Genomic DNA, 10,087 nt, shown 5'->3' on the forward strand with positions numbered 1-10,087 from the left:
CCTAACTGTAAACTTAATCTAATTCTAAATTTAACCTAATTATTTTATTAACCTAATCCTAGCCTTAATATACCCCTAACCTCAACGTAATCTTCACTTTCAGCACTCCAAAATTAATTAAAAAAACTCCCGAATTTTCCCAGAATATCACGTCTAAAATGTAGTCAAACACACACACACACACACACACACACACACACACACACACTTTCCTCAAATGTAGGTCACCAGTTTTCTGGCAACATTTTTGAACTTTGCAACTTTTTTTCCGGTGCATTTTCATCTTCCAGTACTTTGGTGAAAACGTCTGCAGCGTTACAGTAACGTTGCTGCTCCGCCTTGTTTATTAATTAGCACCTCCAACAAAAACAGATCTGATCAAAACAAACCGTGACGTAGGCGTCCCCTCCTCTCTGGTTGGGTTATAAAGCTGGCGCACTCGGCTGGGATTGGCCAGAAATCGGAGCGCACGGCTAAGCCCCGCCCGCCGCCAGCGCGTATAAAAGCGGAGATGTAAACAAAGAGGCTGGAAGCGGAACCGAGCCGAGGCGGCAGTGCAACTGGATGTAGCTTCTGTGAACCGACGCGTCCGGACCTGAGGCTGACTGTGGAGGAGAAGCCACTCCGAAGCGAATGAAGAAATACCTATTCCTTCACTTCACATATCGAGGCCCGCTGAGAAAAGGAAAGAAGAGTAAAAGAAGAAAATGGAGTATAAACTGCGAAAAGCAGAACCCAAGGACGTGTCTGATATATTACGACTCGTAAAGGTGGGCCTCAAACCCAAAGCTTATCTTACTGTTACATCTGTAAAGCGCTACTTTTGAGTTTAGTGCCAAGTTTGGGTCGGCCTGTGTGACCTCGATACGCCAAAAGTTAGTTACGTCTCCTAGTTTGCCCTTTTTTATTATTATTAGTTTTCAGTTCCCGAACAAGGAAGATAACAACCTTGCTTACAAACATAAAGCAAAATACTTCTACTACTACTACTAATAATAATAATAAAAATAACACCGAAACGAACCTAACTAAAAGGAAAAATGTGTCATTAAAAAATTAAAAAGCGAGTATACCACAGTAAACTTACTCAGCATCAGTGACCTTAAATATTGCATACATTCATTGTTGTGATAACGTATTTTTGTTTTGTGAGGAAGAAATCGTTGATATGTTTAGTTCCAGTTCCCTCACGAACACAAAGAGTGCTTTTTTCTCTCCGCCTTTTCGTAAATTTGCATTTATGACTGTTGGCAGGAACTAAAATCAGATTATGGGGGAAAAAATGCAGTGTCATCTGTAACTGTAAAAACAGCATCGCAGATATAATGGTTCCATAGCAAAGCGTGACATCTGAGAAAACTGTGTTAGCTATGAAATTATTATTATTATTAAATTATCTTTCCTCAGCACGTACGTACATTTACGAGACCGATGTCAGTTTGCCCTTTGCCTGAACTTCAGCTGTATTGTTTACGTCGGTATGCGCGATGACGTCGGCAGATAAAGTCAGATGACGCCGGTCACGCAGACTTGATCGTGCCATGATGAGAAACTGGCTTCAGGAAAATGCAGCAGGATATGCGAGTGTGAGATCAGCCTGCTTTTCTTTTGTTGCCCAGAAACGACTCACTTCCTCCGGGATGAAGGACTTCCAGATACGGCACGGCAGCTGATTATTCAACCCACCTTCATTTCTGTAGCGGCTTTCGTGCAAATATGCAGCCCAGAGTACGAGTAAATAAAATGAAAATAAACACAAGGATGAAAAATAAATATGAAACCAATCACTAAACTGAAAAACCAGGGCTGTAATAAAAGCCAGATTGAAAAGATAAGGCCTTCATTTCCTTTTATGAATACCATTCTGACATCTGATTTCCATTCAGTTCCACAGTTTAGTGGCATAAAAACAGAAGGCAGCCTCCCAGGTACTTTATGGGACACATAAGGGAGAAAAAAAAAAGCTAAGCTGTGGAGGATTTTAGCAATCTGGAATATAAAATGAAGGAAAAGCTGATTTATGGAGGGGCTTTAAATTAACTAAAAACTTAACTAAATTAACTAAACTTTAAATTAAATAAAAGTAATAGTAATAGTAATAATCTAACACATCTTGTTTGTGGCTTTCTTGTCCCAGGAGCTTGCAAAATATGAAGCCATGGAGCATCAAGTGGCTCTGACTGAAAAGGGTGAGCATTTGTTGTGTTTGTATTTAAGCATCTGTTCTCATACACATATATGTGCACCATACACCTATTATCCACTTTATCAGGTCTGTCCAGTCTAATGCAGTTCAGGTCAGCAGCTCTGCCATAAATTCTACCTTTTAACAAAGTTTATAATTTGGATAATGTGTAAATTTAAAATTCTGTGTTTATTATTGAGGTTGTAGTTTGCAGAAGTCTTGTACTGGACTACATTAGATTGAGAGGTGTTTCTAGTTTTTTGTCCCTCCATATGTAAAAATACATGTGGGGGACAGAATAGTGGAAACAGCTGTCAGTAAACTGCAGTCCAGTCCAACAGCAGCACTAACTATGAGCTCAACGCCAAACATAGAAGTGAATGAACACCTCTATTACTGTGACAACAAGAAAAGCTGAGCATTATATGCCGCAGGAGAGGAAACTTTATGGTACAACAGTTGGATTGGATTCGATTGTGCAGGTGGAGCTGATAAAGTGGCCGCTGAGTGTGTCTGTAATGTTGAGCGGTGAAAACTTGTTTCTGCAGAGCTCCTTGAGGACGGATTCGGTGACACCCCGTTGTACCACTGCATCCTGGCCGAAGTCCAAGGAGAGCAGAGCGGCGAAGGTATGAAACTCTGCACCGCGGCCAGGGTTTAAATCCCAGCTCAGGCTCTTTGCTGCGTGCCGCCCTGTCCTGTCTCTCTCTGCTGTGACTGTCTAATAAAAAGCAGAAATATCCACCCTCAAAAAAAATGCAGAGACAAAACAGACGGGATGGGACTCTCCCTTCTGTAACACCATCATCCGCCTCAGTAAATACACACAGAGACACACCCATGACATTAAGACAACTATTTTTTTTCATTATCTTATTTCCAGTGTTTTTATATTTTAGTGCTGCTCCCACAAAAGAAGTACAAATGTGTTGATGCTCATTTTCCTATATGCTCACACTAATAACCTTTTTATGATGCGAGCAGAGGAATAATCATTTAGTATTTTTCTTTAGCTGTTATTTTTATTTCATTTTAAAATTTTTTTGTTTTCACTTCAGTTTAGTTTAATTTAGTTTAATTTATATTCAGTCTCAATAAACATCAAATTTGACCAAACTGACAATGACATTTTCAGTTTTTTTTTTTTTTAAATTTTGGTTAGACTTGTGAGCAAATGATATCGTTTCACATTTTTTTCTCCTAAGTGCGTTTTTCACACACCTAGTTTTAGTTTTTAATGAAGTGTAATTACCTGTAATAACCATGAATGGGAGTGCAGGTCACTCCGCTCTTCCTGTTTCATAAATGAAGCGTAAACATCATCAGGAAACCACATGTCCGTCACGCCATAATCAGCTGTCTGCGGTTACTTTGCAACACACACACACAGGGACATCTGCTTTTACTAACACACACACTTAAACCTGCTTTTTCAGTGAGTTTCCTGTGTCTTTATAATTTGTGTGACTTCCCGTGTCGCCCCTCAGATCCGAAGGTGATCGGCTTTGCCATGTACTACTTCACCTACGACCCCTGGAGCGGCAAGCAGCTGCACCTGGAGGATTTCTTTGTGATGGAGGAGTACAGGGGTGAGGAAAAACCACCACCTCCTTCCTGTCTGACTCCACTTTTCCATCTGGCCTCTTTAACCAACACGCCCTCTCTCTCGCCTCTGTTCTAGGTCACGGCATCGGGTCGGAAATCCTGAAGCAGCTCAGTGATGTGAGTTTGTGTGCACTTATCACCGCGGAAACTGGCAGAGAAAAAAAAAACATGCATGTCAGGATATTAGAGGAGAGGAGGGAAGTTTTTTGATGCGGTGATGAAAACTGATATTTGACTTGATATTTGCAAATGCTTGAAGTCAACTTTATGGTTATAGCGCTTAAAAAACCCACAAAAGCAAATGCTTCTGGGTGCAAGGAAAAGCCAAAATGCCATTCAGCTGCACAGCAAAACACCAGCCCAGCCTGTCCAAACTTATTTTTATCTTTTGAAAAAAAAAAAAAATCGTTTTTTGTGTTTATTTTATTTAACATGGAAATGACAAAAAAAGTTGGCATTACAATGTACTACACAATTTTGCACCAGATGCTTTTTTTGTTTGTTTGTTTATGGAAAAATCATTAATATGCAATATGCACACAAGAAACTTGTTTAACATTGTTTAAATTGTGATTTTAATATATGAAACTTATAAACAGTAATAATAACAATATAAATCTGTGGAAAAAAACAGTCAAATCTATGAAACGTATCCTCAGGTGTGATATATTGATTTTTTTTAAAACTGTGATTTAAATTCCCCATGAAATGACCTCACATGACCTCGACTTCCCTTAAATCAGAGCATCTTAAACAGTGACATCATCCTCCACTAGTGGCTGCAAATAAAAATTTCATCCAATAAAATCCTCACGAATCTTTAAACAAACTCTCTCATCCACCGTATCCCTTCAAAATAAAAGCATGTCTTTAAGCATTGTGTGTGATGCTGAACCACTCCTTGTAGATGTGATGGTTTCATGTTTTTTCTCCTCCTCCTCCAGCTGGCGATGAAGACTCGCTGCCACGGCATGCAGTTCATCGTCGCAGAGGACAACGAGCCGTCCATCAGCTTCTACAAGCGGCGCGGCGCCGAAGACCTGTCCACGGCGGAGGGCTGGAGGCTCTTCAGGTTCACCGAGAACAGCCTCTACAAGATGGCCGCGTCCACCGAGGAGTGAAGTCCCGAGGAGGACGAGGAAGAGGAGTGAGAGTTTGACGGGAGTCACAGACAGAGACTTGAGTTTATTCCACCAAAGTTCACTGCTGATGCTTTTTGACAGCCGAGTCTCGTCTTTTCTCTCCACTCAAACTCAAAATGAATTGCAGTAGCTGAGCTTTTAAAGGCGCATTAATCATCCCAATAGTCTGATTCTCTATATCGAGTAAATCTTAGCACTGCCCTTTAACCATCTTTCACTTGTTGTTGCTCTTACTAAGAAAATCGATGTGTAATGCTCTTTTTTTTTGTCTTAACCCTCCTGTTATGTTCAAATTTACAAACATCTTTTATGTTTGGGGTCCCAGCAGTTTAAACCTCCACAAAATTATTATAACTAAAATTGTTACCAAAGTTTATGTGTCAGGTACTTTATGTTTCTTTGTTGACAACCTAAATAGCCCTTTAATTAACCCCCCCTTTTATATTCCTTTGTTGTTATTGGTGCTGATAACTAAGTGTATGGTAATGCTTTGCTTTAGCTTTTGCAATAAAGGATGAAGTTATTCACCACAGCTGTTTATCTTTGTATTTGTTGACCTTGGTGTGTGTGTGTGTGTGTTTACATGCAGTCATGTGAGGTCGTGCAGTAACGGTGCATTTGCTGACACATTATCCACATGAGTTTTTTCTAGCAGGACAATAGTCGGCTGTTTGAGTCTGAATTCAATAACAGCCTCGCTCTGCGGCCGCTGCGTCTCGTGTTCGTCTTCTCGTCGCAGGTTATTGGAGTCAGACGCTCAGGAATGACATCAGCAAAAAATTAAGCAGGTTTAGAGTTCCAGTCTACTTGTATGATGTTACAAAAAACATTTTAATGACAGGTCTTCATTTATTTATTTATTTATTCAGTGCAATTTTTTTGTTGTTTTTTACACAGTGTTTCTGGTTATCTTCTTGTTTGTTTTGAGTTGATTTTTTTTTGTCAATTTTTAACATTTTTTTGATTATTTGCTAATTGCCGTTTTTCCAATGTCTTTGAAAAAAATCAAGTGAATTCGTCTGACACCGACCCAACATCACTGATCTGATGTGCATCTTGTCTGAAGTTTGCAAAGTGACGATCATCTTTCACTTTTGTGGTAGCCCTTTTGCAGAATAACTTAAAAAAAAAAAAAAAACAGAAGGAAAACTTTACACTTCCAGTAACACCAGCTCTTAAAGCGACATACCCTCATTTACAGACAGGACAGATGTGCACATCACACTCACTGTCACTGCCTTTTTGTGTACATCAAAAGTACTTTAAATAGAGGGTGTCAATCAATCAAGAAAAGAGGAATCTCTGCTCTGTTCTGAGTTCATATTCAGCGTTCACAGATATGATAGATAACAATAATAATTTGGCCTCCAGCTGAGCTTCAAAACACACATCGGTGACCTTTGATCTTGTTCTGGGTTTTGTTGATGTCAGATCTGTCTGGTTAAACATTCACCAATTCACCAGGCTCCAGGTGTGTGTGTGTGTGTGTGTGTGTGTTTCATTTCATTTCATTTCATTTCATTTCACACATGCTCCTGCAGGCCAGTTCATGTACTGCCAGAAATACCACACTGTGTAACAAGAAAAAAGACATTTTGCACTTGAAAAAAAAAAAAAAAAAAACCTGAGAAAATTAGGAAATTTTTCTTACACCTACAGTCTCCAGTATTAAAAATGAATGGAAATGGTTCATTTATTTGTTTATTTGCAGGCCTGTTTAACCCGTGTGATGCAGAGTTTCTTGAGTGCCATTAAGTTCAAAGAGGAAAAAAAATAATTGAAATGAATAAGTAAGGCATGCGTCTTACTGTCGGCCCTCATCTGAGTGCAATCAGCTTTTAAAATGTTTGTCCTTAAGGTTCCCATTATTTTCCCATTTAAAAAGCTGTTTACATGTAGAAGATAAACTGTTGTGGTTTCCTTTAAAGGGCCAATAATCCAAATCAGAGAAAGCAAGAAGCATTTAGACTCCACTGACAGATCCACTGGACGTGCACAGAGCTGATTTAGCTGATGTTGGTTATTTCAGCTTTAAATAGAACAAATAGGAGAAGCAAACTGTTGGCAGCCGTCAGCGACTGGATGGCAAACTGTTCCCTCAGGGTCACATCTGAAAACAATCAAAACACAAAATCCAAGCTACGCCACCCTGTTATTTACGACCTGTTTGTATCACAGCTGGATCCTCCTGCCAGCTGAGGAGCGTTGCTTCATTCAGATGTGTTTTCTTTATGCATTTGTTTAGTCTCAGCCTGCTTTATAACAAGTCTTCCCCGATTGACTTCAAATGATCCCGAATGCTGCTGCCAGATCCCCACGGGGGCATCGCACTCAGATTGTCCTCCCTTCACTTTTTACCCAATTAATTCAGGAGCAGTTTCAAAATCCTTCTGCAGGCACTGTGGACAGACACAAGTGGCATCTCAAGGCCTATTGAAACAGAAAGGCTTTTACCACTGTCACTGTGTCTTTTTTATGTGTCTAACACTTAGTAACTCTTGTATTGAAAACTACAAATAAATAAAGTTTTACTTGCATCCCCTCCAAACTTTCACACTGCCCCGCTGGAGGAGCACCAGTCCGTCAGCTGGTCGTCTGGACTCGACTCTCAGAGTTTTGCCTGTAAAATTTCTGTCTGGTAGATAAACCACCTGTTCAGCTGTGTGTCATGTGTGCACAGATTTTGTTTTCATGAACCAGACCTGATTCAAAAGGCAGCATAGCAGTTGCTTCCCACCTGAATCAGAGCACAGCGAGCCGAGTGACCCATGTTTTTAAAGGACGACACCAGTTTGGCTCATTTACTACAGTTTCCCCACATTTTCGTTTGAAAATCATGCAAAGGAACTAAAGATTTCGCAACATACAATCAAAATGTGAATTTTTGGTTGTTCTGTTTCTGTGGCAAACACAGTCCTCAACATTCATAAACAACAAATCTGATAACTGAACGTGGAAAGCAAACTATTTTCCCTGGTGGAGGAGATGTTTCACTTTTCACCCCAATTTCAAAAAGTTATCAAAACACAACAGTGCTGCTGCTTTTAGGAAAACTAATATGGAGAACTTTATTTTTTATTGTGGAAACCAGCGGTTGGAGAAAAGGGAGGAAAAATCATACTGGAGCTATACGACTGCTTGCTTTGGGAAAAGATTAGCAGAAATAGGCTATATACATTTTTTTTAATACTTTTATAGCAGAGTTTTCTGAAGCTGAAGGTTTATGATCCCCAGAGAGCCTGACTGTGATTTTTGAGTCTGTCAAAGTCAGTTTACAGGATGTCGGTATCCCTGTCGGTGCAGAAATGAACACCAAAACACTGCGTGAGGAGGCCAGAGAGGAAAACCAGCCGAGGAAGGAAAAGGTCAGTGGAAGGAAACCTGATCCAGGACTTCTGAAAAGAGGAAACGGCAATTTGTTCCTCTCCCTAAACAGCCTGAGGGGAACACCTGAGGACAGACTGGACTCCAACACGGGACATTATCTCTAATTACTGAAAAGACAAGAGTGGAAATGAGACAAAGGGCAGTGTCAGGCCAGGAGGAGTGACAGCAGCGATGAATCAGGAGAGAAAGCGGCTCTGAAGATGAGAAATCCTGCACTGCAAGTAAACAGGAAGGAAACCGGAGAGAGAAATGAAAGAAGAAGCGAGGCCAGAGTTTTCCAGTGATCTGAGAGAGACCAGGAACAGGAGCCTGAAAAAGCCCCAGAAAGGACGTGTGTGTGTGTGTGTGTGTGTGTGTGTGTGCGTGTGTGTGTGTGTGTGTGTGGGAAACCCCCATGCACTCTCACTGTGACTTTCCTTACGCTGGACATTATTTGACATTCATATTGCACGTACACACACACAGTTCCTTAGTTCATACAAGATAATTACGGTTTATTTAGTATTTGTTGGAAAAACATTAGTTCTCCTTGTAACGTGAACATTTAGTTCACTTTAGTGGATTCAACATAATGTAAGTTAATTTATCTTAAGTTCTTATTCTATTTTCTGGGCTATTTTGGGCAAAAACATGGACCCTGAGGCGCAGGTATGTGGTGTAGATACTCTGTGTATTTCTTAGGTTTGGTATTTGGATGATTTAGGTTTGGTTGTGTTTTCTCAGGTCAGTTGGTTTAACTTATTTTGATATCAAAGTGTGACTTTGGTTCAGTTAATTTCGCCTCTTTTATGGGTCCACAACTTATTGTTTGGTTTTTGTAACATCAAACTCCACCTGAGGTTCCTGCCCTTTGTCTCACTGTTTGGTCCCTACTGGTGACCCCCCCTGTCCCGGGCTGCAGGATGCACAGAGGGGAACAGCTCACCTGAGGAATGACCACCTGTTCAGGTTGGTTCATTTGTTTCATTATCAGAGGAGGTGTCGCATTTTAAAACTAAGCAGTATTTCACAAAAAAGAGTAACTCCAAAAAATAGGCCTTGTTATGATAATTCTGCACATTTTTCTTTTGCTAATGTCTTTAATCATCATGTGACCTCCCTAAAATTATCTCATGACCCCCAGTTTGTGCTGATCCTTTGTGGCTTTTTGTGATAGGCCACGCCCCCCTGCCACGCCCCGTTTTGACTGGATGTCCTGAAAAGTTCATCATGTGTCCTGTGGCCCGGGACAGACCCGCTCCCACAGTGCATTCAGAAGTCGAGTCTTTTTTTTGGGTGGTGTTACATCATGCCCACTACAGCGCCCCCTTGTGGCCAACAGGCGTGAAAAGTCAGCAGCTCCCTCGTTGGCCCGAGACCAACCATCCTGCCAAATTTGGTGGAAACCCAAGCATCTGTGTGGACGTTCACGGACCCCGACTCCGACTGGAAAGTCTCAGAAAGTTTGATTTTGTGAGTTTTAAAGAAACGGGAACAGAACACGTGAACCTTAACATGAAATCTGGTTGTCAGGCTACAAACCAGCCATGTTGGTTTATCATTTATTTCCTTTGTTTGATTTTCAGACAAATCAGAAAGCAAAATCAAGACTAATTGGAAATCCTGCTGTCAGATTTTGTTGCCAGCACATGAACGCACCATGTGTCTGAATGGTAATAATTTTTGTTTTGCCTGTTGTTTCTCTGAACAGCTGCTTACAGACGTATCTTCCACTTCAAAAGGTCAACATGATCAGACTTCTCACTGTTTCTAGTTCAGGATCAAGTCC

The 10,087-nt window shown here is 40.7% G+C and overlaps 1 protein-coding gene across 1 annotated transcript; it reads left to right on the plus strand.

Annotated features, from left to right (window-relative positions):
* The first annotated feature begins 502 nt into the window (after nucleotides 1–502).
* Nucleotides 503–5,462, plus strand: LOC115379170 (diamine acetyltransferase 1). The gene is made up of 6 exons (XM_030079890.1): nucleotides 503–770; nucleotides 2,138–2,189; nucleotides 2,734–2,814; nucleotides 3,673–3,774; nucleotides 3,867–3,907; nucleotides 4,735–5,462. Exons 1-6 carry the CDS (start codon nucleotides 708–710, stop codon nucleotides 4,909–4,911), a joined length of 516 nt encoding a protein of 171 aa, XP_029935750.1. The 5' UTR covers nucleotides 503–707; the 3' UTR covers nucleotides 4,912–5,462.
* The last annotated feature ends 4,625 nt before the right edge of the window (nucleotides 5,463–10,087 follow it).

The sequence above is a fragment of the Myripristis murdjan genome, chromosome 20 (genome assembly GCF_902150065.1).
Source record: "Myripristis murdjan chromosome 20, fMyrMur1.1, whole genome shotgun sequence".
NCBI classification, from domain to species: domain Eukaryota; kingdom Metazoa; phylum Chordata; class Actinopteri; order Holocentriformes; family Holocentridae; genus Myripristis; species Myripristis murdjan.

Bases quoted from the DNA above. Each gene is read 5' to 3' on its own strand.
- LOC115379170 (XM_030079890.1), top strand. From the start codon at position 708: ATGGAGTATAAACTGCGAAAAGCAGAACCCAAGGACGTGTCTGATATA. The intron at 3,775-3,866 runs GTGAGGAAAAAC...CCTCTGTTCTAG, and splicing joins TGTGATGGAGGAGTACAGGG to GTCACGGCATCGGGTCGGAA. The intron at 3,908-4,734 runs GTGAGTTTGTGT...CTCCTCCTCCAG, and splicing joins TCCTGAAGCAGCTCAGTGAT to CTGGCGATGAAGACTCGCTG.